At 36.1% G+C, this 18,152-nt stretch overlaps 1 protein-coding gene across 5 annotated transcripts; it reads right to left on the bottom strand.

Moving 5' to 3' along the window:
• Positions 1-7,699: 7,699 nt before the first annotated feature.
• LOC132113237 (SPARC-like protein 1) lies at positions 7,700-16,082 on the bottom strand. 5 transcript variants are annotated; one of them, XM_059521048.1, is made up of 9 exons: positions 15,993-16,082; positions 14,881-14,965; positions 12,466-12,538; positions 12,225-12,336; positions 9,576-9,694; positions 9,312-9,466; positions 8,732-8,844; positions 8,237-8,331; positions 7,700-8,121 (listed from the first exon to the last, which is right to left on the bottom strand). In XM_059521048.1, the coding sequence occupies exons 2-9, from the start codon at positions 14,938-14,940 to the stop codon at positions 8,069-8,071; spliced, it is 780 nt and encodes a 259-aa protein (XP_059377031.1). In that variant the 5' UTR covers positions 14,941-14,965; positions 15,993-16,082; the 3' UTR covers positions 7,700-8,068. The 5 variants fall into 5 exon arrangements, with proteins under 5 accessions (XP_059377031.1, XP_059377033.1, XP_059377034.1 ...); XM_059521050.1 differs by having other exon boundaries at positions 15,944-15,997; XM_059521051.1 differs by lacking the exon at positions 15,993-16,082 and adding an exon at positions 15,784-15,920.
• Positions 16,083-18,152: the final 2,070 nt, after the last annotated feature.

Here is an 18,152-nt window from a genome sequence, read left to right as displayed (position 1 = left end):
CATTTTTAAATTTTATATTATTTTATATTTTTTAAAGTAAGATTTCAATGTTATCAGATATATGCAATAATAATAATAATAATAATAATAATAATAATAATAATAATAATAATAATAATAATAATAAAAAAAACATTTAAAAACAAAACAAAACTCTCTCTTTTCCTAATACACTATTTTTATTTTCAGATATTCAGTTTCATCTGCACTATGAGGAGTTTGTGAGCCTTGTTCTGGATTTCCTTGAAACTGAACCACCATCCCAAACCACAGACCATCTCACTGCTGTACTTCTGGTCTATTTAGTGGTCAAAGAGACACGAGTAAAGACACGCATATAGAAAGAGGGGATGATCCCAGTCTCATGTAACAAAGTGATTGGTCAAAGAAAATAGAGATTGAAGAAAAAGGTCTCTTATATCACTAAACATTTATAATTTTTGCATTTAAAATTTACAATACATTACTTTGTTGTTTTCACAGAGAATTGAACCCATGCCTTTAACGTTGCTAGCACCATGCTCTCTACTAGTTGAGTCCCTGACATGTAATCAGAGACAAAAACAAACAAGCAATCACATGTACTTACCTCAGCCAGTGCTCAGGACGTTCCCGCTGAAGAAAGAAGGCAGGAGAGAAGAAGAGCAGAAGTAAATGGGTCTGATGTCTTCTGCACTGGTGCTCAGAGTCACAGAAACTCCCCTGTCCTGCTGGAGTCCTGAGGATAGTGGGAAAGAAAGAAGAAAAAAAGAAAAGCTCCCTCCCACCCTTCTCCTCTCCTCTTTCTCCCTTATCCACTCTCTTCTCTCGTTTCCTCTCCTTTTCTCTCCTCTCTTCTCTCCCCCCGACCCAGATCGGTGCAGTCTGATAACTGAGGCGTGCTATGGGATTGTGGACATGTGGACTGTGTGTATGTGTGAGAGAGAGAAGAGATAGATGATGGATAGAAGAATGGAGAAAGTGTCTTGGTGAGTGCTGTCGTTGGAAGAGGGGTGGTAGTGTGTGTGTGTGTGTGTGTGTGTGTGTATGTGGAGTAATTGCAGAGAGAATTGGGGAGGGTGTTTGGAGATGTGTGTGTGTGTGTGTTTGAAGATTAAATAGGGATGTGTTAATTACATTTGGGGACCCACACCAAAGATACTTTCCATTAATTCTCATAGAAACTCAACCATAAACATCTTCATTACAAACAGTAAAATAATTGATATCCTTTTAGTTATTTTAATTTGCCAGAATGCAGAAAAATAGCTTTAATATATATATATATATACAGTACCATAGTTAAATCATATTTTTAATTCAATTTAATGTAAACCTACCAGAAATTGAAACAATTTCATAAATATATATTATATATATAGAAAAGTTATGTTTTAATATGTAATATGTATGTATATGCAATACATTTTTAAATGCATATATCCATCATAAAACCTGTCAATATTTGTTATTATTATATAAGTAAATATAAAAGAAAGACATGCATTTAAATGATTACAAAACATATACTGTAAATACAGTTTTTTGTATACATGTTGTTTTAATAAAGCCAAATAATAAAATATATTTATTTTTGACACAGTAGTTCCTACATACTGCATTTACAAAAACATGCACATATACATATTTTGTTATGGGTATTTTATATACTGTATGTAATCAATGCATATCTTCATATACCAACAAAATGTACATATGTGAAAATTATATATCATATATGATTATCCCTGTTTATATATAGGGCAATATGTATAACATTATATGGGCTCAGACACAGATATCGGCCTATATTTATCATGAATACATGAGCGCTGAACATTAAGTCGCTCCACAGCACACACCTGAAGCGTGGGTGTGTGTGCGTTTGTGTATGTATTGTTCTAAAGGTCAAGTGCTCTTATCAGAGAGGTTGAATATGTACATGTAATTGCAAGTGTTTTTCCCGAACTCGACACTGCGCCTCTCTCCTCCACACAATGCAATCTCTCCATCTTCCACCCCTCCCTCACATTCTGTCCATCCTTCACAGCAGAATGAAAAGAGCTATTTGCATTGTGTGTGTGTGTTAAGCATGTCTCCTGGGCCTTTTTGAAAGTATTCTATGGGTGCTTCAGCCATGCTATTGGAGTAATGAGAACACTCCACCCATCTGGTCATTGTGTGCGTGTGTATGTATGAATGTTTGTGACCCCAGATCCAGCAAGGAGCTGCGCTGCACACAAGTAAAACCAGAGCTCATCCAAGATTTGATTTGCTTGACCAATAGATATGTCCGGCTAGTAAGAAGTGATTTTCTGTGGCAGGCCGCCATCGGTGGCTTTGGTTCAGGTCAGGACAGCAGCTCAGTGGTGACGAGAGGAACCTGATATGACTGACAATCAGAGTCCTAATGAATCTAGAATGTTCTTGATGGTCACGGTCCTGCTAAATCCATTGTGGAAAGAGGAAATTCATCCTACAAACACTTCAGATCATATTTCAAATTGTCCTTGATCATTATATTTTGTTTGCTCTAAGCTTCAGAAAGTTTTTTGCTCTAATTAAGGAATGTTGGTTATAATGTCTAGTCATTAGTGGTGAGATGTTTCCGTAGTTCAGTGATGTCTTCTTTCTAACCATCAGTTAGACAAAATTACTCTTTTCAGAAGGCAAATGTGAGAAAGGGGGAATAAACAAGTGATCTGCCTTGCTGTCTTCTGTCGGCCTACCGTCGACAGCTGCCTATGAAGTGTGGCTCTGTATCAAATGACAGTCTTGATGTGAACTTGCATACTTGCGATTATCATTGGTTTACATGTAGTACGTATTTTAGCTGGAAGCAACTGTTTGAATTTAAATACATCTTGATGGGTTCTTACAAACATGTAACTTTTACTTAACAAGACATTCATTTTTTGTGTGGATTGCTTGTGGTTTTTTGTGATGTTTTATCAGCTTTTTGGACTCTCATTTGATGGCACCCATTCACTGCGGAGGATCCAATGGCGAGACAGTGGTGTAATACAAAATTTCTTCAGATCTGTTCCAATGAAGCCCTTGGAGGGTGAGGCCTGAGGCTGAGTAAGCAAATGTTCATTTTTGGATGATCTAATTCTTTAAATGTAATAAATATTTATTTTACATACAGTACATTTTAATGCCTAAATAAGCATTTGAAATTGTTGTCAGTATTATTATTATTATTATTTTTACATTTTACTTTTAACTAATTGTTTAATTTTTAATTACATTTTTAATTAATTCACACAAAGTATCAAATTTTAATATCAGAGATTTATCAGTTTTCGTTATTCGTGCATCTCTATTTTATCTATTTTACTATGAAATGAAATGCAAATATATTATCAACATCAAAATATGCCATTTTGAAAAAAAAAAAAAAAGAGATTCATGCAATAAAGCTTGTTTTGTCTGGCTTTGTCTAAACTTTTTTGTATAAACTTTTCTTAAAATTATTTGTTGAACTTTCAATTTACTAGAAATGTACCTAACTATGACAACTTATGCTTCTGAGAACCATGGAAATATGAAAAAGATAATAATAATTTTTTTTTATAGAAGGCAACAACAGCCTTTGCATGCTTGTGATACTATCTAGGCGGTTATAAGCATATATTTTAAAATGGCACTATTTTAGAAAATAATCTCATCAACTTGCCTAAAAGATCTCTATTTTAAAGTATGATGCTTTAATCGGGCCAGTGGTGAAACTTTGGGTGTTTGGAGGTGGGCCCCACACTCCTGTCCCCCCGGAGAGCTGGATGAGTGCTTTAAATGAGTCTGGCCCACTTCAAAACCCCTTTGAACTGCCTGAAGTCTGGCTCTCTCTGATACTGCGGGGGTTTTGAAGTTTTGATTTATAACTGATTAACCTTTTGGATTTTGCCAGAAAAACTAAAAATGACAGACATTTACATGAATGCACACGTACACCATCAGCTCTCTCTTCTTCTGTGTTTCTGACTGGTGTTCTCTCATACTCACTCTCTTATTCTCTTTCACCGGTTAGCTTTTTTTTCTGCCATGCAGAATTTCTGTGCTTTTGTGTTCTTCTTAATAATTCATTCGTTATATTTGGAGGATGCTTCAGTCTCTGTAAAGCATGAATACACACACACACACTCCTACAACAAATCTTTAATTAACATAATTGAATTTTCAGGTTTTATCAATTATTTATGGCTGGTTAAAGGTTTCTGACAAATGCAGCCCATTAGTCCTATAAAGACTGTAAGCGTATAAATGCAATATTGTTCCAGTTCGGTGGTTATGATGAGAAGACCTCTGTAGCTCAGGGCAAACTCCTGCATAACACAACACTGACAGAGAAAGAAAGAGAACGAAGGGATAGAGAGAACAGAGAAAGGAGAGATGTAATAGTGGTCCGTGGATAGTGATCCGAATTTTAACAGCAGATAACAAACAGTTGCCCATCTGCCCATATAAAACTGGATTCTCCCCAGGGACCCCAAAAGAGAGAGGAGAGTGAGAGAGAGCATTTGTATATGGAAATAGAATGATATCACTATTTTGGCACATTTGGTGTTATTTTTTTCATCTTCATTTGACTTAATAAGTTTAGTTGACTAAATCACAGTCTTTGTTACACCAATAATGCACATTAAAATTGAAATTGCAAATAAATATTAATTGAACGTATATTTAATATATGTTAATTTATACTATTATTTATTTTAGTATTATACATATTTGTATTATAATATGTAAAATATATATTTAAAATTATTTTTGGCAAAACAAATGTAAAGTTTTGTTATAGCAATAAAGTGCATTCAATTTTAAAAAAGTGAAGAAAAATAAATCTGAAAAACTCAAATGTCAGTGATCGAGAGAAAGGGTTCACTCAGAGATCTTCAGCTGTCATGTTCATAGTTTTTTTAACCAATCAACATGTCACATTCACACAGTTCAGCTTGACCTCCCAGTGCGTGATGTCATGGCTGCAGCAGGTCATGGAGTCACTATGATCTCTCGTCCAAGGGGAGTTTTGCACATGACACATGTACATGATCTCATCCATACAACAGTTCCATATGGATCTGTTATTTCTGCATCTGTGTCCATTACAAAAGCAGGATAGCTGTCTGCATGGCCTCAGAGAGACACTAGAGATATGACCAGAGATGAGGTTGAAACGTATACAGTATGTGTGTGTGTGTGTGTGTTGTCACACAGTCTGAAGCAGAGCATATGACAATATATCTCTTAATGAAATAGAATGTATGTGTGTGTGTGTGTGTCTGTCTGTCTCCTGAAACTGTTATAGCTGATTGAGGGGGAGGGTCCCGAGAGAGCTGAGGGGGGCCTGATTTGACCCCAGGGGTCATGTCTCCCCATTAGACCTCATTTCATTTCATTTTTACTGATAAAAAGACTCTCTCTCTTCTTTCTTTCTGACTTGCACACACATTCATTAAAGATCTGCCAAGCTTTAAATTGTTACTGAAAATAGATCTACTGTATTATCATGCTTCTTACCTTCTTAAGCACAGAAGGGACTCATTTCTGAACACATGCACACCCTTAAATGAATATTCTGAGTTAAATACAAGTTAAGCTCTATTGACGTTAACATAGACAATAATTTTGACTATTGATATTTGACTTTGATATTGAACACGCATTTCTGTGATTTTTTTGTTCTGAATTGTTCAAAAGTGTTATTTCCTTAAAAGTTTTTTTTAAGCAAGAATGCATTAAACTGCTTCAAAGTTATTACAATATTACATTATTACAAAACATTTCAGTGAAGGCTGTTCTTTTGATTAGATTTTCTGTTCATCAAAGAATATTTCATAATGATCTACACAACAAATATTTAGCAGTACAACTGTTTTCAACATTGATAAAAAAAAGTTTCTTGAGCATCAGAGCATATTAAAATGATTTCTGAAGGATCATGTGAGACTGAAGACTGGAAAAATTATTGCTGAAAATTAAGCTTCGCCATCATCCTTCAGAGGAAGAAATTACATTTGAAAATACATTTCAATAGAAAATGGTTATTTTAAATTGTATTAATATTTCACGATATTATTATCATTATGGCTGGTGTGTGTGCATGCAAATAAATGCAGACTTGGTGAGATAAAAAGACTTATTATGAAAAAAAAATCTTACCAAACCTAAATTAAGAATTTTTTGACAAGATGAGTCATTTTTCATGGTATTCAGTAACATATTTAGGTAAGTGATAACATACTGTATACTGTTCATCTATCACAGTTTTTATACATTTAAAAATAAATACAGTATATATTTGAATAAATACATATGTTAGCCTATATAAATAAATAAATAAATATATATATATACGGTCTGCAGCTAAGCAGCTGTTTGGAGTCACAAATGCAAATGGTGCCTGTGAAATGCAAAATTATTTTAGAAAAAAAGTAAAGTCTGAGTGAAAACAGTTATTAAAGCAACACAGGACCAAACTACACTGCCTAATAACACCACGAGACATAATAAAAAATCACTGCACACATTAAACTCAAAACATAACCTCAAAATGTCACAACACAGAATGATCACACAACACAATGACAGATATCAAACCGCACCATAAAGCAAAACAATCCAGAAGATGCTGCCAGATGATTCTTAACTGCACTAAAGCTACAGGAAACCAAACCCACTTTAAAAGCTACAAATGTAATGAGACCTGATTATTCTGCCGTACTTCCTGGGGTCATGTAGACATGGAAAACTCGATCTACTTGTTTTCAAATGTTGAGAATCAATTTTTCACACTTGGCAGACATGATTGGAAGCGTTTAGTGTTTGGAAGACATCAATGATGTACTGGAAGGGGAAGTTACTTTGTGGTGGGATGCCATTTAGTTACTCTCTTCTTTTTCTCTTTCCATCTAACAATCTCTTCCCACCCTTTATCACACCCTTCTGCAACTCTTTCTCTCTCTCACACACCCCTCCCCCCGCCGTCTCTCTCTTTCTGATCCATTTTTCATGCTTCAATCTATTTTTTCTCCTCCATTTGCAATGGTTTACTGTAACTTGTCCCCCTCCCCGTCCCATTCTGTGAGTGCATTATGAGATTCTCTCTCTCTTTCGGTGTCCTTGCCTTTCCCCGTTTCTCTCTCTGCCATATTATCTATTCCTCTCATCCCTGCTCACGTAGTCTTTTATCTCTCTCATGGGCTATCCATCTCTCTCTCCATCTCTCTCCTATTAAACACCACCCCTCAATTAATCTGCTCTCCATTCCTCTGTTTAAGGTTATAGCCCAATCTCTCTCTCTTTCTCTCTCTGCAGTAATTGCTTGTGTGATCCATGATACATGCTGCTGTCCCTTAAAAAGCCGTTTTTGTTGACTAGAGTGCAGCACACACACACATGCACAAAGCAATGTTTAGACTTTTATTATGCACCATTTTTTTATTTAAATATAATAGAGGTAAACAATTATTCTAACCCAAACTTTTAGATATTTCATCCCCTTCACTTTTCGGGCAACAGCTATTGTGGTTCAAATGCTGCAGTGTAAAAGAAAAACTTTTTTGAAAAAGTTGAAAAAAAGAAAAGAAAAACTTTTTTGGTGAAGAAAAACTTTTATTAAGCATGTATGTATTACGTATATTGATCAAAAGTGACAGTAAAGACATGTATAATGTCACAAAAGATTTCTAGTTTAAATAAATTCTGCTTTTTAACTTTCTATTGTAATCTTAAAATATTAATCATAGCAACAGTTTTTATTCTTATGATAACAATAAGAAACGTTTCTTAAGTAGTAAATCAGCGTATTAGAATAATTTCCAAAGGATCATGTTACACTGATGCCTGAAGTAACGGCTGCTGAAAATTCAGCTTTGACATCACAGGAATAAATTACACTTTATAACATATATTCAAATAGAAAATAGTTATTTTGAATTCTAAGAATATTTCACAATATCACCATTAACTTTATTTCTAATCCAACAAGAATGCAAATGGCTAGCTTTCTCCAGTTATAAAATATTATTATTTCTAGGTAAATTATAAGGTTTAAAATACGATTCCACCTGGATAAAGCATCCAAAATTTAAAGGTTGTTGTCTGGGACAGGACACAGCTTTGGTGAGCCCATCTTCACGGCTGCGGTAGAGAGAGGAAAAAAGGACAAGGTGTGTGTGTGTGTATGTATGTGTATGTGTTTGAACGTGCTCACACATGAGAATCTCATATTCTGATGAAACAAATATAGACTTACACATGAAATCCTGAAACCAGCGTTCTGACCGGTCAACCAGACAGGATGTCCACTCCCTCAGGGTTACCTTCTTATTCTTGTTCTTGTCACATGACCTACACACACACACACACACACAAACACCATACTGTTGAAATCTACAAGTGGACTCTCTCTGCCTCTATCTCTCTTGTTTTTGATTTCTACATGTCTCTCTCCACTGCTATCAGCCGTAAAGGACACCACTCACATTAGAACAGTAGGAAGGCAATAAGCATTCACAGCTTTGAATGAGAGAGAGAGATTGAGAGGATGAGCGAGAGAAGAGACATTGAAAGAGGATGAGAGAGAGGGGTGGGTGACATCCTGAAGGCATGTGTACTATAATCAGAAGGGTGCTGGGGAGGGTTTGCGGTAATATTATGCAAATACAAAGAAGGTCAGACAGAAGAACACATCACAATATCACATGTGTGTGTCTATAGGCACTGGTGTCATTTTCTGTGTGTGTTTTACTGGAAGAATCTTTGAGCGCAGTGCTCCAGTGGCATCCGCTTGTAGTGAAGCTTTCTCAAATCTCTCCTGTTTAACTTCCCGTCCCTTTTACGATCCAGCAGAACAAACCTCCTCTGAAAAAATAAAGGATCAGGATGATTTTATCACAAATTCACAAATGAATAGAAAAGACGATTCCCATTCCGTTGGCTGAGATAACTTTTTATGGGTTTCTGACTTGTTTGTTGAGACTTATTTATTCTCATGTAATATTTAAATGAATTAAAATCTCTTGAAGTACTTTATACTATATTTTTTATTTTTTTCCCAATCAAAATACCCTGAAGGTAATTCACTTACTTGAAGTTTAATCTAGAGACCTGCCTGGAAGCAGACGGTTAGTGTTGATGTACATGAACCAAGGGTTTATTTTGACTTTTGACAAAAACATCACACATACAAAACACAACAGCAACATTTGTTGTAAAGTATTTGAGTAGTGTGTGTTTTGAAAAGCAAAAATGCATGCAAAGTGTGAATGATCTAAGGGTGGCATATGTGTAAGTGATCTGAGTAAGTTCAGTGTGTTTCTTTGTGTTACCTCTGCAAGCTGGGTTCGCTGTGTGTGTGTGAGGCAGCTTTGTGAGGGAGCGGCTGGTGTGTATCTCTCTCCCATTCTGCTGAGGAGTAGGAACCAGTCCAGCAGACGGTACGGGAACTGACCGAACTCTTCCTCAGAGCACTCAGCCTTGCTCACTGACAGAGAAACCACAAGAGATAAAGAGTTTTTAGACAACATCACTGGACACAGTGGTTGAATGTGCATTTAAGCATAATTATGTTTTGTGTGTCTGTGTGTGTGTACCAATACAGGCTCCACTATGTGCCTTGCCGATGCGTCGTTTTTTGCGGCAGGCCTCCTTGTGAAGAAGACACTCATTGCTGTACGTCTTCCCCAAAACGCTACACACTGGTGCCACCTGCCTGTACAAAACAACACATACAAGGTGCTTCTCGACAGGGTCTGTTCAGAGGCAAGGACCTCAGGTAAGTAACCATACTAAACAGAAATAATACAATTCAACAAACCATATGTTTGGGCAAAAATAGATCATTTTGTAAATGGAACGAGGAAATGCTTTTCATATCTTTTCTTGCTGACCTCACAGGCTGTGCGTCATGTCAAACTGTAAACTGTTTTTGCATAAATTCATCTGTCACTTAGGCAAGGCAAGGCAAGTTTATTTATATAGCACATTTCGTACACAATGGTAATTCAAAATGCTTTACATAAAAGAAAGTAAAATAATAAGGAAGAAAAATAATAACAAGAATAAAACAAGCTATTTTAAAACTTTTTAAAACAAATTTTAAAAAAGTTAGAAAATGATTTTACATAAAATAAAATAAAAAACTGAAAATACAGTGCAATCAGTTCGGACATTGCACAGTGCTCATTCAATAAATGCACAGCTAAACAGATGAGTTTTGAGTCTAGATTTAAATGTGACCAGTGTTTTAGCAAATCTGATCTCTTCTGGAAGCTGATTCCAACTGCGGGCGGCATAGTAACTAAAGGCAGACTCCCCTTGTTTTGTGTGAACCCTTGGTATTTCTAACTGACTCGATCATAATGATCTGAGTGGTTAGGCTTATATTCAGTGAGCATATCTGAAATATATTTTGGTCCTAGGTCATTTAGTGACTTATATACGAGTAAAAATACTTTAAAATCAATCTGAAATTAAACTGGAAGCCAGTGTAAGGACCTGAGGACTGGTGTGATATGCTCAGATTTTCTGGTTCTAGTCAGAATCCTGGCAGCAGTGTTCTGGATGAGCTGTAACTGTCTAATGGTCTTTTTGGGAAGGCCGGTGAGGAGCCCATTACAATAGTCCACCCTACTGGTGATAAAGGCATGAACAAGTTTCTCCTTGACTCCTCTCCTTGAAGTCTTGACTGGAAACAAAACATCTAATTCTTGCAATCTTTTTTAAATGATAGTATGCTGATTTAGTTACTGCTTTGACATGACTATTGAAACTAAGGTCTGTCTCCAGAATCACACCAGATTCCTGACTTGATATTTAGTTGTTTGACCCCTAGAGTCAAGGTATGCATTCACCTTGAACACTTCATCTTTGTTTCCAAATGCAATGACTTCAGTTTTTTCGTTGTTTAACTGAAGAAAGTTCTGGCACATCCAACTATTAATTTCACCAATACATTGGCAGAGCGAGTCAATGGGGCTGTAGTCATTTGGAGATAAGGCTAGGTAAGGTAATTTGGTTCTTTCTCATTATTTGACTTAGTGGGAGCATATATAGGCTAAACAAGAGCGGTGCAAGAATTGACCCTTGTGGGACTCCGCATGTCATGGATGTCCACTTAGACTTATGCTCTCCTATACACACATAATAGCCTCTCCCTTCTAAGTATGACCTGAACCATTTTAGTACCATCCCAGACAGCCCGACCAGTTTTCCAGTCTCTCTAGTAGTATGTTATGATCGACAGTGTCAAACGCAGCACTGAGATCTAGCAATACCAGCACCGATATTTTGCCAGAGTCACAATTTAAGCAAATATAATTTATTATCTTAATGAGTGCTGTCTCTGTGTTGTGATGCATGTCGAAAACCAGATTGAAAATTGTCTAGGTATCCATTTGAGTTTAAGTATTTGTTCAACTGAATAAAAACTACCTTTTCTATAATTTTGCCCATAAAAGGAAGATTAGATATTGATCTAAAATTGCTCAAAATGGTGTTATCAAGATTGCTCTTTTTCAGGAGGGGCTTAACAACTGCAGTTTTTATGGAGTTTGGAAATGTCCCAGAAAGAAGTGAGGCATTCTAGGTAGTTAGGAGAAGGTGCCAAATTTGACAGATGCCAGGTTGGGAGACATAAAAAAAACATGAATACAATTACACAAGATAAAAAGAAAATACAGACTGCATTAATCTAACTTGCAGTATAATGGATAAAAATAGGCCTATCAGTCTTTTGAGCAGTAAACTAAACACATTTAGAGACATTTAGAAAACCAAAGTTGATGATTTTAAAATGTTGATAGCACAGTAATACTAATAATACTAAATGATCATGATCACCACTAGATGTAGAAAGATGTTTAACTACATAAGGTATTGTCAGAATCTGTCTGTCTGAGATGTTTTAATGAAATGTCATATTTTTTAAAACTGCATCAGCATTTTTTAAATATGTTAATACTGCCCTCAAGTACATCTACCCCGACCCTGCATGTGGCCTTTATCTGCATTATGTGCACAGAAAAAAAAATATACCAGTAGTTTAATGTCTGGATTGCTGGTTTGATTCCAAGGAGTCTGTGAGCCGTAAGGAGTGTCTTACGTCATTATTCTGTTCTTAATAATGACACTGAGTTCTGAGCTGCTCTGTTCATGCTGCTGGCTCACTGTAAGTAGCTTGGCAATGAAATCAGCTCAGGTGTCTTGGAAAATTGTTATTAAATTGTTGGTGTGTGTCTTACCGTGGGCAGGTCTTTGGACACACACATTTAGGGGCGAGAACTCCCCCCTCCTTCACTACTTGGCACCAGGAACCAATAGGACTGTGACATTTCAACAACTGACAAAGGGATTCTTAAGATGATAGAGAAAGAAAGAAAGAGAGCGAGTTTAATAATAAAAAGAGGAAGCAGCTTTTTATACTGAATAAACAATGTACAAACCCAGTCATAAAATAAGACTGGCATTAAATAACTTCCTCACCAGGATCCACTCTGCCCAAATATGGTCTCAACTTCTCTTCAGCCTGCCTCTGTTTACGCTGGGCTCTTCCAGCCTCACACAAACAAATAAGATCATCCACATGGGATTTGTATGTAAAAATGTATTTTTAAGAGCATTCACTACTGTTAAAAAGTTTGGAGTGGGTAAAAAGAAGGGTCTTAGTAGGGCTGAATGTATTTGATCATAAATACTGTAAAAACAGTAATATTGTGAAATTTAATATTGTAACCATTTATATGGTCTGTTTTCCATTGTATTTTAATATCTAATGTATTTCTGTAGCTGAATTTTCAGCAGCTATTACTCCATTCTAATATGCCAGTGTTTAATTTGGTGTTTTGATCTAATTTGGTGCTTCAGAAGCATTTTTTATTATCAGTGTTGAATAGTTATACCTATTAAATACCTATTTTAATACTTTTTTTATTCTATGATAACTAGAAAGTTAAAAGGAGCAGCATTAATTTTTTGTATTTTGTAACTGTCAACTACATAAACATCTACAGGCACAGTCTACCTGCAGGTAGGTCTGGCCCATCCTGGCAACCAAAACAAAATATAAAACCTCTTATTTTTATATGCTGTCTGACTGTTAGATTCACAACTTTTATAGTAAACAGCAATGAACTGCAATTTATTTTTTACGTCCTTTACTTGATCTTTGAGATCTTCAAATATATGACAGAATTAATGAGCATGCTTAGGGGTTGATGGATGAGAATCATATTGCGAGAACATGTGTGCAGAAATATGCTTTAAAAAGAGGGAGAGACACATGTAGAGAGGAATGAAGAAGCATGCACATTTACAGCAGTCTGTTAACCATTACAGCACAGTAAGCGTGAAAGCTTTCACAGTTTTTAAAACTTAGACTCATGCTTTCCTTATCTTGTAAACTCCAACTCTCTTTTAACTTTTTTTTTGTACTGATAATATTCTGTGATAAACTTAATATAAGCATATATTTTTTTTAAATCAATACATTTTTGCTTGTTCCACACAAGATGGAATTTTTTTTTATGATATTGTTCTGGGTAACTGGGTAAAATTAAAGGGGTCATATGATGTTGCTAAAAAGAACATTATTTTGTGTATTTGGTGTAATTAAATGTGTTTATGCAGTTTTTTCTCCTCTATGCCACGCCTTCTGAAACACGTCGAAATTTACAAAATTCATCGTTATGAAAAGCAAGGTGTGTGCTGATTGGCCAGCTATCCAGTGCATTGTGACTAGCTAAATTCCTCAAGTGTGTGACGGAAATGTTATGCCCTTAATAACTGTGATGCTGTGTGTCCCGGCTCAACGAGACAAAAACAATCAAACCCATTACAAACAAACCATTTGTTGAATCCAGTGGGGACATAATTACTGATTATAATGACTTATACTGTCTTTTTATGTGTTGCATTGCGATTTGCGCTGTGTAAACATAAAACCATATCTTTATTTGTGATTGGAGTAACGACAACAAGCGCTAGACTACACTGCTCAAAACTCGTGGTCGCAAATTATTTACATATGAAAATGTACTTACAGTCTGTGTCAGAAGTGACAGACTGTGCTTGCAAAATTTGAAACTGCCCCACTTTATAGAAACAGACATCGGCATTGAAGGCTACTCTCACAGGAAACAGTCCTCATCCTCCACAAATTGCGTTGCACACATCTGAATATTTGGGTTGAACTGTTCCGGAACAGTGTTGTAAATACAGCTTTACCACTGATATCTAGTTATTTTTAGTTTTTTTGGAAGGCCAAACAAAGTAGCTTCGTTTTCACAACGACACACACAGCATCTCAACAACATGGCTGCACCAACAACAGTGAAAATAAAAGTTACAGTACGCCTATTTTCTTTGCGTGAACAATTGGGCTGCGTTATGCAAATCTTCCCACATTGTGACGTAGACACGTTTTAGGGGGTTGTGGACGAGTCTTAACTTTTATAAAGAAAATCTCTTTGAATTTGATACTTTACAGCTTTACAGATCTTCTTTATGCACCAAGAGCTTGTAACACTCCAAAGAGAAAGGAAAAATAGAAATCACATCATATGACCCCTTTAACAATTCAACATGAACATTTTAATAAACAAGTCACTTTTTAATTGACTTACAACTGCTTGTTAGATCCATGTTCTAAAATGTAGCTAAACATCACAATAAAATACATTATTCAATTATTTTCTAAATTAACAGATATATTTGCATATTAAATTCGTGTTATAAAATGCTGGTAAATACAGCAATAAAACAATACATTAATAAAGCGGCTAATTTAAATGTATTTTTTAAAACTGCTTTTCAAATAAGCACTTGCCATTTGCTTTTTCATATATAAAATCAGAGCACATTAGCAACATGTTCTCACCAAAGCAACTATAAACCTCTTACCTTGACGACACAGAGGTGAAGAGTGACTGTGAAGAACAACAGATGACAGAGCAGGTGCATTTCTCACAGAAGGACGTTTGTGGATCTGAAACATGAGTTCAACAGGTGACTTTTAAAATGTAAATCCAGCAGCTATAACTCAGAATCTCACCCAGAATGCACTCAGATGTATACAAAGTTTGTTTCTCCAAACGGAAACTTTTCAGAATGAGCGTAAGGGAATGAGGATTGTGTTTAAAATTTAATCATTTTCTCCCAAAGATTTGAATCTTCTTGAGGATATCCTGAGAGACGTTCCTCATTTCATCAAGCACTGCACAGAACTAATGAACAGCACACAAAAGACATAAAGAAGAAAACATCCAGGTAAAGACCTGCCCTATCATATCAACCTGATATGTAAAAAAAATCATAATAGATAGCATAAGAGATCATACTTTGAAAATTCAAGATAATAATCCTCAAAGCACAAATCTTGATCAAAGCTGATTCTGTCTGATCGCTCTTCTCTTTAAATAACTCACAGTAGTCTCAGTATTGTGTATAAGCCCCGGAGTGCTCATTAGAAGTGTGTGTGTAGAATGGAGTGACTGTATGTTACGGCTCAGAGCAGATAGAGTTACGCTAACAGAGCAGTCGTACTGACAGAATCGCCCTTTCATTCCTTTGCTATTTCTTTTAATTGGTGTAGAATTTTTTTTTTTTTTACCAGAGTCTCTCCTCTCTTATGATTTCTCTTTCCGTGCCTATTTAATCTCTTTGCCTTCTTTTCCTACTCGGTCTATCTCCGTATTCCCATGCAGGCACATACCTTTCCTTTCCCTGTGCCCCTCCTTCAGGTTTGACTTGTTTCCCCCATCCTCTCTCTTCATTTGATAATCTATTTCTACCGTCTCCTCTTACCTGGCACTCCACTCTTCCATTTCCTCCCCTGCTTTTTTCTGGCTTCACCTGAGAAGTCTTTAATTAGCAATCCATTAACAGCATGGATGCACACACACACACACACACACACACACACACACACACACACACACACACACACACACACACACACACTCACCTCCACTTACACATGGACTGTGAAAAACATCTAAAGATACTGTGCAAACCTGAACTCTCTCTCTCTTCTCTCCTCCTACTTTGTACTGCATTCTTCCATCTGTTTTTTTGGCCTGTAAATCTTTTTGTCTGTAAAGTAATGCCAAACTCAATGAGAACCAGAGCTCTCTCACTCTCTCTTTATCTTTTTCTCTTTCTCACACACATGCATTTTCACACTGGGCTGGATGGAATGAGTTTAAAACTATGCATTTGAAATTCCAAAATAAAACTTTTTTCAAACTGTTGTGTATGTAATGTCATAATAATCCACACATATTCGCACTCAAGCAATCTGAAGAAAAAATGAAGACCTCATTTGTATTAGTATGTTCTTGTTGTTTTTTTTTTGGGTAAAGTTTTTGCAGGTGCTGATGTGTCTGTTTTAAAGACTTTTGATTGTAGTCACAGGCAAATACATAAATAATGTCCTTTTTGGTGTCCTGCAGCCTTAAGTATCTGACCTCTGTGCCCTTTGACCTCAACATGAATCACTTGGTTAGGACAGTTTGTTTGCCATTCATCACTTTTGCTTTTGTTTGGTGGGAGGTCTCCCACATGTTGGTTCATATGTTATTAATTTAGCATAAACAGGAGACAAACACCCCCATTATGTACACACACACACACACACACACACACACACACACACACACACACACACACACACACAAATGTGGAGTGATGGGGCCCTTAATAGTGGAATTTAGAAGCACGGCATTAGAGCCTTAGCATTAGAAACAGTTGTTTGACGGCTCCATCTGGTGTTCACTGGATAAAGTGTTAGTATTGAGATGTCAAGTCGAGACAGATTTCCGATTGATTTAAAGCAGCTTCACTGCGATAAACAGGAAAATAACAATGTAGACCCACATGAAAAAATATAGTAATTTATAGTAAATACGATAGTGTTTTTACTATAGTAAAGTAATTTGTTGTGGTATTTTATAGTTGATGTGGTAATATAACAACTATAGTAATATATAACAAAATGATCCAATATTGTTCCAAGTTTATATTTTATATTATATTACAATACACTACAGTTTACTGTAGTAAAATCTTAAGTATTACAGTTTATCAGTTCACTATAGTTAATACTACAGTATGCTGTAGCATTCATTAAAAAGTGTTTTAAATACTCTAATATATACAGTATAATACAGTATGGTTCAAAAACACTACAGTATTTACTATATATTACTATAGTTTTTTTCATGTGGGGATGTTCAAGAGTTCATCAATTATGAAACAACTTCAATGTCAGTTGTAAAAAAGCTCTACAGAAGCAGAAGATAATCAAATCAAATCAAATAAAAACAAATCTAATCAAATCAAATCAAATCACCTGAGCATGTGCCTTGGTGAGTGAAATTCTTGGGAGCATGCTTCAGACAGTGCAGAAACAATTTACATACAGACATACAGACTTATACAGATGACAATGTGCAATATACACATACATATACTCAGTACTCACAGTGTACTAGAAATACTTACAGTTAGCAATACACATTACACACAGTATGTACATACAGTTAACAAAACACAATTATACACAGTATGTACACATTGTGCATTATGTAGACATAGATTTTCATAATATATACGAAGGTGCAACAGATTATACATGAGCTGGATACACAAAATGTCATAGATGTGCATTGAATGGTATCCAGTGGTAGCAGATACATTGTTGTATTAAGTGCAGTACAGTATGTAAGTATAGTCCAGTATTGAACTGTGTTGGAGTTAAAGAGCAGTGTGTGGCATACCATGTTGTGGGAATATGCTGTGGGGTGTATTAGTTCTGACTGTTCCTTAGTCTGATAGCTTGAAGGAAAAAGCTATCCCTCAGTCAGCTAGTGCAGGATCAGATGCTGCGGATACGTCTTCCTGAGGGCAGCAGAGAGAACAGTCTGTAGGATGGGTGGCTGGAATCGCTGATGGTCCTCCGGGCTTTCCTTATGCACCGTCTGGTGTAGATATCCTGGAGGGAGGGAAGCTCACCTCTAACAATGTGGCGGACAGTTCGCACGACCCTTTGTAGAGCTTTGCGGTTGCCAGCGGTGCTTTTTCCAAACCAGGCAGTGATGCAGCCTGTCACGATGCTCTCTATAGTGCAGGTGTAGAATGTTCTGAGGATGTTGGGGCTCATTCCAAACTTCCTC

This window comes from Carassius carassius, chromosome 32 (assembly GCF_963082965.1).
Source record: "Carassius carassius chromosome 32, fCarCar2.1, whole genome shotgun sequence".
Taxonomy (NCBI): domain Eukaryota; kingdom Metazoa; phylum Chordata; class Actinopteri; order Cypriniformes; family Cyprinidae; genus Carassius; species Carassius carassius.
Note: the sequence above shows the minus strand (reverse complement) of the source record. Positions and strands in the feature narration are given on the sequence as shown.